The sequence below is a fragment of the Aedes aegypti genome, chromosome 1 (genome assembly GCF_002204515.2).
Source record: "Aedes aegypti strain LVP_AGWG chromosome 1, AaegL5.0 Primary Assembly, whole genome shotgun sequence".
NCBI lineage: Eukaryota > Metazoa > Arthropoda > Insecta > Diptera > Culicidae > Aedes > Aedes aegypti.
Window position 1 is genome coordinate 301,796,415 of NC_035107.1, and position 13,745 is coordinate 301,810,159.

At 44.6% G+C, this 13,745-nt stretch overlaps 1 protein-coding gene across 1 annotated transcript; it reads left to right on the forward strand.

Moving 5' to 3' along the window:
* Positions 1 to 895: 895 nt before the first annotated feature.
* Positions 896 to 4,804, forward strand: LOC5565146. Its single transcript, XM_021838320.1, has 2 exons — positions 896 to 4,551; positions 4,616 to 4,804. The coding sequence occupies exons 1-2, from the start codon at positions 4,227 to 4,229 to the stop codon at positions 4,729 to 4,731; spliced, it is 441 nt and encodes a 146-aa protein (XP_021694012.1). The 5' UTR covers positions 896 to 4,226; the 3' UTR covers positions 4,732 to 4,804.
* The last annotated feature ends 8,941 nt before the right edge of the window (positions 4,805 to 13,745 follow it).

The window sequence follows — 13,745 nt, forward strand, 5'->3', positions numbered from 1 at the left end:
CACCCATCACTAATCGAATGATTTCTCTTTTAGTGCTTAAGCGGATCGAGTTGTTCAAACAAAGCGCACAACAGGGTGTCGACAATTTCACATTCCCCATTCCGGACAGTGACACCATAGAGCGACTGGAAGCCGCCGTGCGGATGTATCCCAACATCCGGAAACAATACGTAAGTCCATCAAAGCAAAAAATTTGAGTTCTCTGTTATGTCATCGATTTCGCACGAACAGGTCGAGCACCTTCGGCGGGTGAAAGAGCAAACCAAGATGGTTACGAAGGCCTTCCCGGTTCTGTTCTCCGACGCCGCCCTGGAGATGTACAACTACAACGGGACCGGGCGGAAGGAGCGCCGGCCAATGAAGGACTACCACGTGTTCCACAACTGCATGCTAGGTTCTATCGCAACCTTCCATTTTCAAAGGGAACCGCTTTAACTTCGATCCCTATTCTCTTTCACAGAGGCATGGCGCCCGGAAGGCGTGAACGAAGAACACCTCCAGGACAGCATTAACATCGTCATCAAGCGGGCCGACGGACGGAAGCGGGCCAAGCTGTTCAACTTCCGGCGGCGGATCTTCCAGAACGTGGGCACAATCTTCTCCGGTTATCCCGAGGGCTTCCCGGACAACTTTCCCGACATACAGTCGTAATCGCGGTGCTGCTGGCTGGCCGTGTGATCGCGCAGTACTAGATTTTAAGGCGAACGCAATATTTATTTTAATGTGTATTTTAACGCGTGATTTTACGTTCGACGCGACCAGCGTTATTTATTTATTTAATAGCCCTGTAGATACCTACCGGAAGTATTTTCATGTTTGCAAAGCATGGGTTCATTGACATTTTAAACCGAATTCAACTGTGACATCGAACCGACGTTCTGCGCTGGATAGTAGTTTTTAACCGTGCATTTTAGAACGTTGTAGTACTAGAACAATGACGAACGTGAAGCGCTGAACGCAACGGAGGCGGCAACAGAATGCGCAACTGTCACGAAGCTTGCTACATGTTTCCCAGGAGCTTTTCAAATAGATTCCCTGAACATTTGGCTTGATGCTCTCTAGAAGCTTATGCTAGTAACTTCCCATATGGTTTTGCTGGAAGTTTTCCAGAAGCTTATGCTGGAAGCTTTTTAGAAGTGTGTTGAGGGCTTCCCATAAGCTCTCTGAATGTATTCCAGAACCGTTAGCCGAAAGCTATCTACTAGCTTTTGTTGAAAACTTCTTAGACGCTTTTGCTAAAAGCTTCCTAGAAGTCTTTATGGACGGCTTCCCAGAAGCTATTGCTGGAAGTTTCCTAGAAGCTTTTGCTGGAAGCTTCCTAGAAGCTTTTGCTGGAAGCTTCCTAGAAGCTTCGCAGATGCTTTTGCTGGAAGCATCTTAGAAGCTCTTGCTGGTACCTTCCCCGATGATTTTATTGGAAGCCATACAGAAGGTGTTGCTGAAAGCGTCCACAAAAGCTTATGCTGGAAAAAAAGCTATCTACTAGCTTTTGTTGAAAGCTTCCTAGACGCTTTTGCTAAAAGCTTCCCAAACGTCTTTATGGACGGCTTCCCAGAAGCTATTGCTGGAAGCTTCCTAGAAGCTTTTGCTGGCAGCTTTCCAAATGCTTTCGCTGGCAGCTTCCCAGAATCTTGTGTTCGAGGCGTCCCAGAAGCTTTTGCTGCAAACTTCCCAGAAGCGTTTGATGGAAACTTTTACGAGGTGTGCTCAAAAATTCCCATAAGCTAGCTGAAAGTATTCCAGAATCTTTTCCCGAAAGCATCCCACTAACTTTTGTTGAAAGCTTTCCGGAAGCTTTTGCTGAAAGCTTCCTAGAAGCTGTCACTGAAAGCTCCCCAGAAGACTTTACTGACGATTATCCAGAATCTATTGCTGGAAGCTTCCCAGAAGCTTCTGTTGGACGCTTTCTCTAGGTTTTAGCAGGAAGCTACTCAAATACTTTTGTTGGAAGCTTCTCAGAAAAGGTGTTCTTCCATTCAGCGAGCTTCTGGGAATGCTTCTAGCTAACTTAGGGATTCCTTCCAGTAAGCTTTCGAGAATGCTTTAAACAAGCTTTCGAGAAAGCTTCCAGCTAGCTTCTAGGAAAACTTCTGGGAAAGCTTCTAAGAACGCTTCCAGCAAGCTTCTGGAAAAGCTTTTGGGAACGCTTCCGGTAAGTTCATGGGAATGCTTCCAGCAAAGTTTTCGAGAATACTTTCAGCAAGCTTGTGGGAAAGTTTCCAACAAGCTTGTGAGAAAGTTTCCAGCAAACTTTGTGAGAAAGCTTGCAGCAACTTGTGAGAAAGCTTCCAGCAAGTTTTCGGGAAAGCTTCCAGCAAGCTTCTGGGAAAGCTTCCCGCAAACTCCTGGGAAAGCTTCTAGCGAACTTCTGGGAAAGCTTCCAGTAAGCTTCTGGCAAAGATTCCAGCGAACATTCTGGCAAACTTTCGGGAAAGCTTCCAGTAAGCTGTTGGGAAAATTTTCAGCAAGATGGAAGCTTTCCCGAAGACTTGCAGAAGCTTCCAGCAAGGCTCAGTAAAAGCTTCCAGCAAGCTTCTAAGCAAACATCCAGGAAGCTTCCGGGAATGCTTCTAGTAAGCTTCTGAGAACGCTTCCAACAAGCTTCTGGGGAGCTTCCAGCAACCTTCTGGGAATGCTTCCGGGATTACTTCCAGCAAGCTTTCGAGAATGCTTTTAGTGAGCCTTTGGCAAAGCTCTCAGCAAACTTTCGGGACAGCTTACAGCAGCCTTTCAGAGAAAACTTCTAACATAATTTTGGGAAAGCTTCCAGTAAATTTTCAAGAAAACTTCCAGCAAACTCTTGGGAATGTTTCCAGCAAGCTTTCAAAAAAGCTTACAGCAAGCAGCTTTCGGAAAAACTTCCAACAAGTAGCTTTCGGTAATGCTCTAACGAGTAGCTTTCGAGAAAGTTTGCAGAATGTTCAAGAAAGCTTCCATCAAGCTTCGGGATTGATTCCAGCAAATTTTTGAAAATGCTTTCAACAAGCTTTCGGGAAAAAATCCAGCAAGCTTCTGGGAAAGTTTTCAGTAAGATTCTGGGAAAGCTTCCAGCAAGCTTCTGGGAAAGCTTTCTGCAAGCTTCTGAGAAGGCTTTCATAAAGATTCTGGTAACGTTTCCAGCTAGCTTCTGGGAACGCTTCCAGCAAGCTTCGGATTTGATTCCATCTAACTTTCGACAATGCTTACAACAAGCTTTTGGGAAAGCTTCCAGCAAGCTTCTGGGAATGCTTTCAGATAGCTTCTGTTGGATGCATTCAGAAACTTTTGCTGGAAGCTTACCAGGAGCTTTTGCTAGAAACTTCTCAAATGCTTTTGTTGGAAGCTTCCCAGAAGCTTTTGTTGGAAGGTTCTCAGAAGCTTTTGCTGGAAGCTACCCCGAAGCTCTTGCTGAAAGCTTCCAATAAGCTTTTGATGGCAGCTTCCAAGATGCTTTTGCTCGAAGCTTCCCATAAAAGTTTTTAAGAATCTTTTGTTGAAAACTTCACACTAAACTTTGTTTAATGCTTCTCAGAAACGTTTGCTAAAAGTTTCCCAGCAGCCTTTGCCAAAAATTTTACAGAAGCTGTCACTGATGGCTTCTCAGAAGTATTGCTGGCAGCTTCCTAGAAGCTTTTGCTGGAAATTTAATAAAAGCCTTCGCTGGAACCATCCCAGAAGATTTGCTGGAAGCTTACAGATGCTTTCTGCTAGTTGTCTAGAAATATGCTAAAAGCTTTCCAGAAGCTTTTGCATTCCGTTAACGGCTCCGTGACATTCAGACAATTTTAAAATATTAACTATTTTCTGCGGATTTAATTTCGTATCTCGCTGCTTTAGTCAGAAGTTATTCTTTTTGTAATGCATACAAAGATATTGAAAGCAATTGTCTATCGAGCAAAAGTAATAAGTGAAGAGCTGACGAGAACTTGTATTTATTCCGAGTATTTACGCCGTGGAACCAAAATGGAGTGGAGTTTGGTTCCCCTCAGATTATGTTCGCTGCTCAGGGTATTTTCCCAGCAAAAGGCTCAACTTGAATAGTTAACGTGCAAATACATTTTGATGTGAGCGCAAATAAAACAGCTTAAAAAACTGATCCGTCTCATAATCTAGTACCTCATTTTTTGAACCTGAAACATGGCGAACGTAATGGCTTCATCATATTTGCGCTTCTGTTTTCAGCTATCATTCGCGTCGTCAGTGAGGAAAGGCTTCTCTCGAAACACGAAGAATCGATCGGCAGCGAGATGGACCTTCCCGCCCAACGAACCAAAACCGGCTCGGTCAACATTGCCGGTTTCAGCTTTCCGATCGAGGACGAACAGACGGTGGAGAAGCTGGAGCAAACCGTACGCAGCAATTGGTTGGTGCGACAGGCCTACGTCAACCTGCTGCGATCGCACATGCCACGGAGCACGGAGGCCTACCGGATCTACGACATCGTGTCCAGCAAGATCTTCACCTACCGGGCGTTGCAGAACTACTATCTGACGCAGGACCGGCAGCCGTACTTCAAACAAGACAACCGGAAGGCGATGGTCAACTACGACATTTTTCAGGGATGTATGCTCGGTGAGTGCTGTGCGAGGGAGCAAAACTGTCTGGATCGTGCAATAATGGGTTTTGATTTTTTTAGAGGCCTGGTCGGACAAGGGCGTGGACAGTGCCGCGTTGAAAAATGCTCTGCGAGCGGTTGTGATGGTCATCAGTAGGAAGCTGAGGAAGTCGGTTGGGGGTCCCAAGCGGTACTAGATTAGGGCGTTCGGGCGGAATGCGTCAACGGATGGCTGTGCGGATTTTATTCTAATATACGTTATTACACTTTGATGAACAATTGTATCTTGACATAAATACATCGAAAAGATTTAAAAGAGAATGAAGGAGTGTTAGAGAGATTTTTCAATATGAAATCTTGTACTGCATATAAAATTACTAACACGGACCCCCATTACATCATTTCAGCTCTGACCAGTCGTGACATAAAGAAATTGACAAACAACCTCGTTGCTTCGGAACGCTCAAAGCTACCGGATAGTACTAGAACACGGCATATATTGCACCAGAAAATCACTGAACTTTTGAACAGAGACCAGGAGTACAGCGAAGATATGCAAATCGAAATACTGGATCAAAGCGAGACAGTCTCTGTCCGACCATACCACTATTTGCACCGATTGCCGCGGGAACATGGCCAGCAAGCTCAGGTGCCAGGGTTCAATTTTCCCATCGCCGAAGAGGACATTGTGGAACTGCTGGAGGCCACCGTCAACGAAAACGAGCAAGTCCGGAACGATTATGTCGGTCACGATTGGACGAGCGATTGTTCTGACGATTTTTAATGGGGTTTTTTTTTCTCCGTTGTAGGTCAACTATTTGCGGGCCAAGAAACCGGCCACCGTTGGGATACCGAATATGTTCCACACGCTGTTTTCCGACGAAGCGATGTACAACTACAACTACTCGGGCATTTGCAATCGCGGATCGAAGCGGAAGGCCATGCAACACTATAGCATCTTCGTGGGATGTATGCTGGGTTCGTATATGTCAACCATCTCAAGCCTACTCATCGCTTACAATATCCATAGAGGTTCATTTCATTCACCACTTTGTTCTTCGTATCTCCTGTAGAGGCCTGGAGGGACCACGGTGTCGACGAGAGCGCTCTCAGGGAAAGCATCTATCAGGTGATCCGCAACATCAACGGTCGCAAGCGGAATCGTAAGTATTTCGCCAAACGGCGAGAGGAAGATCGACTCCGGAAGCTTGCAGCGGGGAAAGGTTAGAGGAGGCGTCGCGATGTTGCAGTACTAGATTCGGGCTGCTCGAATAGGAACGTTTAAGGTTTAAATCTAGTACCTCGTCTTAAGATGAAGAATTTTTAGTATTTTCAATTTTTATTATTTCAAAGTGATCAAAATTTTTAAATTTCAATTCCAAAATAAAGTTTTTATTGAAACCTGTTTCATTTTATTGTAGAAGTGAAGCTTTTACTTTTGTGATGTACGGTTCGTAGCCTAGGGTGTTGTCAAACACGTAATTTAGATGTAGTGGTCAAGCTCGAAAAAGGCACCACTTCTAGTACTAGATGTGGTCTCTCAGTAACTTTCTTGATTTCGGTCTCATCTTTATGAAAGCTTTTTTCGAAAACTGCTTGCTTTAAGCTGTCCCCCGAAAGCTTGCTGAAAGCTTTCCCTGAAGCTTGCTGGAAGCACTCTCAAGAACTTGCTGGAAGCTTTCCCAGAAGCTTGCTGAAAATTATTCCGAAAACCTGCTAGAAGCTTATTTGCAACAAACTTACAAATGCGATGTCAAAAATATAATAAATGTTGTTATAAACGTGTTACTAAAAAGTTGAGAACAAAGCCATCTTGATAACAAAATTATATCAAATTCTGTTATGTTTAACAGCTGCTGATAGGAATGTGTTATAATCTTGTTAGGTGGTTCTGGTCGGGTGCTGAAAGCTTACCAGAAGCTTGCTGAAAGCTTCCCAGAAGCTTGCTGAAAGCTTCCCAGAAGCTTGCTGGAAGCTTACTAGAAGCTTCCCAGAAGCTTGCTGGAAGCTTCCCAGAAGCTTGCTGGAAGCTTCCCAGAAGCTTGCTGGAAGCTTCCCAGAAGCTTGCTGGAAGCTTCCCAGAAGCTTGCTGGAAGCTTCCCAGAAGCTTGCTGGAAGCTTCCCAGAAGCTTGCTGAAAGCTTCCCAGAAGCTTGCTGGAAGCTTCCCAGAAGCTTGCTGAAAGCTTCCCAGAAGCTTGCTGAAAGCTTCCCAGAAGCTTGCTGGAAGCTTCCCAGAAGCTTGCTGGAAGCTTCCCAGAAGCTTGCTGGAGGCTTCCCAGAAGCTTGCTGGAGGCTTCCCAGAAGCTTGCTGGAGGCTTCCCAGAAGCTTGCTGGAGGCTTCCCGGAAGCTTGCTGGAGGCTTCCCAGCAGCTTGCTGGAGGCTTCCCAGAAGCTTGCTGGAGGCTTCCCAGAAGCTTGCTGGAGGCTTCCCAGAAGCTTGCTGAAAGCTTCCCAGAAGCTTGCTGGAAGCTTCCCAGAAGCTTGCTGGAAGCTTTCCAGAAGCTTGCTTAAAGCTTCCCAAAAGCTTACCAGAAGCTTGCTGAAAGCTTACCAGAAGCTTGCTGAAAGCTTTCCAGAAGCTTGCTGAAAGCTTCCCAGAAGCTTGCTGGAAGCTTCCCAGAAGCTTGCTGGAAGCTTCCCAGAAGCTTGCTGGAAGCTTCCCAGAAGCTTGCTGGAAGCTTCCCAGAAGCTTGCTGGAAGCTTCCCAGAAGCTTGCTGGAAGCTTCCCAGAAGCTTGCTGGAAGCTTCCCAGAAGCTTGCTGGAAGCTTCCCAGAAGCTTGCTGGAAGCTTCCCAGAAGCTTGCTGGAAGCTTCCCAGAAGCTTGCTGGAAGCTTCCCAGAAGCTTGTTGAAAGCTTCCCAGAAGCTTGCTGAAAGCTTCCCAGAAGCTTGCTGGAAGCTTCCCAGAAGCTTGTTGAAAGCTTCCCAGAAGCTTGCTGAAAGCTTCCCAGAAGCTTGTTGAAAGCTTCCCAGAAGCTTGCTGGAGGCTTCCCAGAAGCTTGCTGGAGGCTTCCCAGAAGCTTGCTGGAGGCTTCCCAGAAGCTTGCTGGAGGCTTCCCAGAAGCTTGCTGGAGGCTTCCCAGAAGCTTGCTGGAGGCTTCCCAGAAGCTTGCTGGAGGCTTCCCATAAGCTTGCTGGAGGCTTCCCAGAAGCTTGCTGGAGGCTTCCCATAAGCTTGCTGGAGGCTTCCCAGAAGCTTGCTGGAGGCTTCCCAGAAGCTTGCTGGAAGCTTCCCAGAAGCTTGCTGGAAGCTTCCCAGAAGCTTGCTGGAGGCTTCCCATAAGCTTGCTGGAGGCTTCCCATAAGCTTGCTGGAGGCTTCCCAGAAGCTTGCTGGAGGCTTCCCATAAGCTTGCTGGAGGCTTCCCAGAAGCTTGCTGGAGGCTTCCCAGAAGCTTGCTGGAAGCTTCCCAGAAGCTTGCTGGAAGCTTCCCAGAAGCTTGTTGAAAGCTTCCCAGAAGCTTGCTGGAGGCTTCCCAGAAGCTTGCTGGAGGCTTCCCAGAAGCTTGCTGGAGGCTTCCCAGAAGCTTGCTGGAGGCTTCCCAGAAGCTTGCTGAAAGCTTCCCAGAAGCTTGCTGAAAGCTTCCCAGAAGCTTGCTGAAAGCTTCCCAGAAGCTTGCTGAAAGCTTCCCAGAAGCTTGCTGAAAGCTTCCCAGAAGCTTGCTGAAAGCTTCCCAGAAGCTTGCTGAAAGCTTCCCAGAAGCTTGTTGAAAGCTTCCCAGAAGCTTGCTGGAGGCTTCAGAGAAGCTTGCTGGAGGCTTCCCAGAAGCTTGCTGGAGGCTTCCCAGAAGCTTGCTGGAGGCTTCCCAGACGCTTGCTGGAGGCTTCCCATAAGCTTGCTGGAGGCTTCCCAGAAGCTTGCTGGAGGCTTCCCATAAGCTTGCTGGAGGCTTCCCAGAAGCTTGCTGGAGGCTTCCCAGAAGCTTGCTGGAAGCTTCCCAGAAGCTTGCTGGAAGCTTCCCAGAAGCTTGCTGGAAGCTTCCCAGAAGCTTGTTGAAAGCTTCCCAGAAGCTTGCTGAAAGCTTCCCAGAAGCTTGCTGAAAACTTCCCAGAAGCTTGCTGAAAGCTTCCCAGAAGCTTGCTGGAGGCTTCCCAGAAGCTTGCTGGAAGCTTCCCAGAAGCTTGCTGAAAGCTTCCCAGAAGCTTGTTGAAAGCTTCCCAGAAGTTTGCTGGAGGCTTCCCAGAAGCTTGCTGGAGGCTTCCCAGAAGCTTGCTGAAAGCTTCCCAGAAGCTTGCTGAAAGCTTCCCAGAAGCTTGCTGAAAGCTTCCCAGAAGCTTGCTGAAAGCTTCCCAGAAGCTTGCTGAAAGCTTCCCAGAAGCTTGCTGAAAGCTTCCCAGAAGCTTGCTGAAAGCTTCCCAGAAGCTTGCTGAAAGCTTCCCAGAAGCTTGCTGAAAGCTTCCCAGAAGCTTGCTAAAAGCTTCCCAGAAGCTTGCTGAAAGCTTCCCAGAAGCTTGCTGAAAGCTTCCCAGAAGCTTGCTGAAAGCTTCCCAGAAGCTTGCTGAAAGCTTCCCAGAAGCTTGCTGGAAGCTTCCCAGAAGCTTGCTGGAAGCTTCCCAGAAGCTTGCTGGAAGCTTCCCAGAAGCTTGCTGGAAGCTTCCCAGAAGCTTGCTGGAAGCTTCCCAGAAGCTTGCTGGAAGCTTCCCAGAAGCTTGCTGGAAGCTTCCCAGAAGCTTGCTGGAAGCTTCCCAGAAGCTTGCTGGAAGCTTCCCAGAAGCTTGCTGGAAGCTTCCCAGAAGCTTGCTGAAAGCTTCCCACAAGCTTGCTGAAAGCTTCCCACAAGCTTGCTGAAAGCTTCCCAGAAGCTTGCTGAAAGCTTCCCAAAAGCTGTCCTGAAAGCTTCCCCAAAAGCTTCCTGGAAGCTTCAAGCTGGTTGTAGGCTATGCTTAAAGCTTGTTGGACGATCTCCTGAAAGATTGCTGAGTAATTTGTAAAAAAAAAGTCTAATGCGAGTTCCGGAGTGTGCATTTGTTTCACGTAAATTTTTGGAGGATCGCAAAACTAGCATGTTTTTCTACCAATGATTTCTCATATAATTTCTAGTAATCAATCTAAAAGCAGTCTCTGTGGATCTAACGTGTAAAATCACTGGGTTGTGTTGAATTGGTTTTTGTTGTTCATCTAATGAAAAATATTACTTTTTCAGGAGTATTTAAAACGTCCAAGGAAACTTGTATGGATCAAATTAAGAAGTTTGCAAATAAAGATTATTGATCAAAAACAACCATGACTTTTATTAATCTGTACTTCTATGATCTTCAACTTTTTCCCAAATCATCCGATTATAAAATTAAGCTGACGACCTCTAACATCGTCCCTCCTTTTTAGCGCCGACCACGACTACGACCAACAGCCTCATGGAACCGACCATCAAGATCGAAGAGGACAGCGTAGAATTCGACGAGTATGCCTTCTACTCGGCGCACAACGTCAAGACCGACGAGAGCAGCGAAGATGACAAGCAGAATCTACTGCTCACCAAACCCAAACGATCAGCCGCAAGGCTACAGATCGAAGATCTCTTCCAAATCTCCAGCGTGTGCAGCCAGAATCGGAACCTGCTGAAGCAACCGTTCCCCATTCAGACCGTGAACGAACTGAACGAGCTTGACACCCTGCTGCTGGGCAATCCAACTTTTATGGAGAAATGCGTGAGATTCCATGATAACGCTCCTAGTGCAGTACTAGATCGCACCCACCACTAACACGTATCACTCTTTTCCAGGCACAAATGCTACACAACGCCATACAGAACGAAGCGCTGGAAAACGTGACCGGCCACATGCGACTCCTGCTGGAGTTCGCCATCGACTACTCGGTGCTGCTGAAGTACAGCTGGTTTGGATTTCTACCGCGGTCACCGATTGCGCGCAACATGGGCGAACAGCAACCGTTCCGCAATCTGATCGGGGTCATCCACCTGTTGCACCGCGCCCGGCGGTTACGCTTCGGCAAGTGCAGCCTGGAGGAGATCCACGAGGGCATCGAAAAGTTCCTCAAGCGAAAGCTGCGCTGCCACGCGCTGTTCGTCAAGAAGCAAAACTACGTCATCCAGGGGACGGGGTAGATGGGAATGTAACGGATGCCAAAGCGAAAGCGAATCTTGAAACTAGTCCTAGAGTGCTTATATACTAATCTACCAAACGGGCAAAGAACCACGCAGAATTTACCTTTAGAGTTTATGCTACAGTATTAGGATACTCTTCTATGTAGGATTTAACGAACCACGATGCCATATGTACTCTCGTATTCCCTACAAGGAAGGAACGAGCGCTTCTAAAGCACAACGGCTCTAGTCAGTTCAAAACCAAAGCGTGCGTTGTGGAGGAGAAATCGATATTCAGATGCCAAAAACTAGTTTATTTAGGATTAAGTTTCTGCATGATTTTACCCCTCGAATGCCAAACAATTATCGATGTAACCAAATGCCAAAAATGTGTTTCTGTGAACGATATTAATTTATGCTAGTTTTAGTTTATCGATCAATACAGATTTCGTTAACGAACAAAACACACATGCTGTGCCAATAACGTTCAACATAGATTTAATGAGATGGAAACGGAAATTTTATTAATGGTTTTAGCTGTCTTGTGGTCTGTCATAAAATGAGACATAACCTTTCGGCTGTCACTCGAATTTTTGTAACTTTGTACACCTTGTGTTTTTTATGTTCAACATGAAATATCTCGCGATCAATATTAAATATAAAAAACATCTTTCACAAACTTGTTTAGCAAAAATGGATCAAAGGCTGACATTCGGTGATCATTCAGATTCGGAATTCCGCCACCAGGCGGATATAGTGCATAAAACTTTTGTTTTTTTTTTTCAAATATCTCAGGAGTTTGTCCACTTACAGGACTGTTGATTCAAAATGTTGCCACCATGCGGCGCTAGTATGTATAAACTCTTGGTTTTGTAGATATCTTAGGAGCCTATCCGCTTAGCAAAATGGCGTCTTTGGCAAAATTGTTCAGTTAGTCAAAGTCTATCTTTATTTGTGCCATGAGATTCAAAATTCTATCCCTAGGGGGCGCTATGGAGCGTAAAACTTTTGTGTTTGATGTACACTACCCGTCATAATTACGGACTCACTATGCATTGCAATGCATTGCAAAAAAGTTTACCATCCCAGACAACCAGAATGTGCGTATAATCAAATCACCTGTTGCGTTATGCGATGCTTATATTTGCAAAGTTTCACGTATAAGATGTCGCGAAAAGGCCTTATGCGTACAAAAGTGGAGGCGATATACGTGCATATCTTATATGACGAAACATAACATGCAATGCGAGTGTGTAGATTTTCTTGCGAATATGTCTGTACTCTTATGCGACTTAATTTATGATAACAAAATTTATTTGACAGCTGCTACGGATTTATCCGACTTACTTTGTACAAGTATACGGGACGAAATTGAATGTACAAATGAACTCATAAAATAGCGTTTTATGCGAGGAAACTCATCGATCAAACGATTTCATCCACCATGCAGTGCGGGAGTGATGCAGCTTGTACAAATAAGCGATTTTGTTCGTATACTGCTATGCGACTTCTGGTTGTCTGGGATTACATCAAAACATGTAAATTCACATAGCTATATCTTGAGATTCCTATAATTTGCAAAGAAGCAATCTTCAGCAAACAACAGCGGATCAAGAACATCCGGAAGACAAACGGTTTGGTTTGCAATTTTGCCGCTAGGTGACAACAGTGACCATGTTAAGGTGATTATAGAAGGAAGCCATACCTCCAATTTTCAAGAGCACAAGACTTGAGAACCAAACAGCGCTCCGCGTTGAAAATCTATCCCATTGGTCACCACCAGCAAGTAAGTAACTTGATTGGTTTTCAACGCGAACTGTTGTCAGATACTCTCGTCTTGTGCACTTTAAAATTCAAAGTATGGCTTCGTTTTATAATCACCTTAAATTGAGCATTTTAACCCTCTAATACCCAAATTTTTATTTTCGATTTAAATATTATGATTCGTTATCTAAAATCGTTCTAAACACGTTCTGGGCAATTATTCATTTTTATTCGCAAATTTTTGAATTTTGGTTTTTGATTTTTATAATTTTTATTTTTGAACATCCCTAACTTTTTTCATTTTTTCTTGAAGCCTTTTCTGGTTGTTGGTTTTTGACAATAATAAAAATTTAAATTTTTGTGGTACTTTTAAAAATATTACATTTTTAATTTTTTTTCGGAGCGTATTTTATTTTCCGTGTAACTAACGGAAAAACAGGTTTGAAATTATTTTGATACCACCTGGCTCTTCTTTTGTGATAGGTCGATCGTATAAAAATATAAAAGGTACGATTTTTTATATTACACGTTAAATTACCCCTGTCATTTATAGGTTATATAAGAATATAATTTTTCAAACAATTTTGAAAAATACAAAAAAGTTTCAAAAGTCATAAAAAACTTTTCTTATATGCGTGTTATGAGTCAAGGTTTAAGCCAAAAATAAAATAATTTTGATTTCCGAGCTACGAAAAAATACACAAAATTCCAAAGTGTACCCCGTCTAAAGGCGGGGTTGGGTATTAGAGGGTTAAGCAGATTCTATTTTGTGATCCACATGATATAAAAAGTTCTAGTCTTCGGCAAAAATTGTTCAGTTAATGTTAAGGACATCTGGAAGGTGAATAATTTGGTTCTAAATTTTGCCGCAAGGTAGTGCTCGTGAGCTTATCTCATAATCCAGACGAGATAGAAAGTTCGAGTCTTCGACAAATTCAAGGATATCAGGAACAGTATAGGTTTGCCGCTCAAATTTCAAAGTGATAAAACTCAGTCTTGATAGTTATATTGACTTCGCAGCACTAAACCGTAATCGCACCTGCTCATGTGATGCGAAGTTTTCTAAATGCGAAGCTAATGTCAAAGTCGAAACAATGGGACGGCGGCTGTGACGACTTCGGGCGGCTTCCACAGATGTAAATAAGCGGCTAAATTGACCTCTTACACACTAAGTCATTATTGACGAGCTTCAATGAAATGTTATGCAGCTTGTGAAATTAATATTTCTGACGTCGACATTTCACTGAAAACTGTTTTATTTTGATCAATTATGATGTGCATTACTCTAATTTGGCAAGGAGTATTGATAATCTTTGTGAAGTCTTATTTATGTTGCTGCATGTGGTGTTAGAAATCAAGAGAGTTTTTAGACTTTGTTCTGAGCAATTTTCTCTCACTGTGTAA

Excerpts from the sequence above, each read along its gene's own strand:
- LOC5565146 (XM_021838320.1), top strand. The coding sequence starts at position 4,227 with ATGGACCTTCCCGCCCAACGAACCAAAACCGGCTCGGTCAACATTGCC. Across the intron at positions 4,552-4,615 it reads TTTTCAGGGATGTATGCTCG|AGGCCTGGTCGGACAAGGGC; the intron begins GTGAGTGCTGTG and ends TGATTTTTTTAG.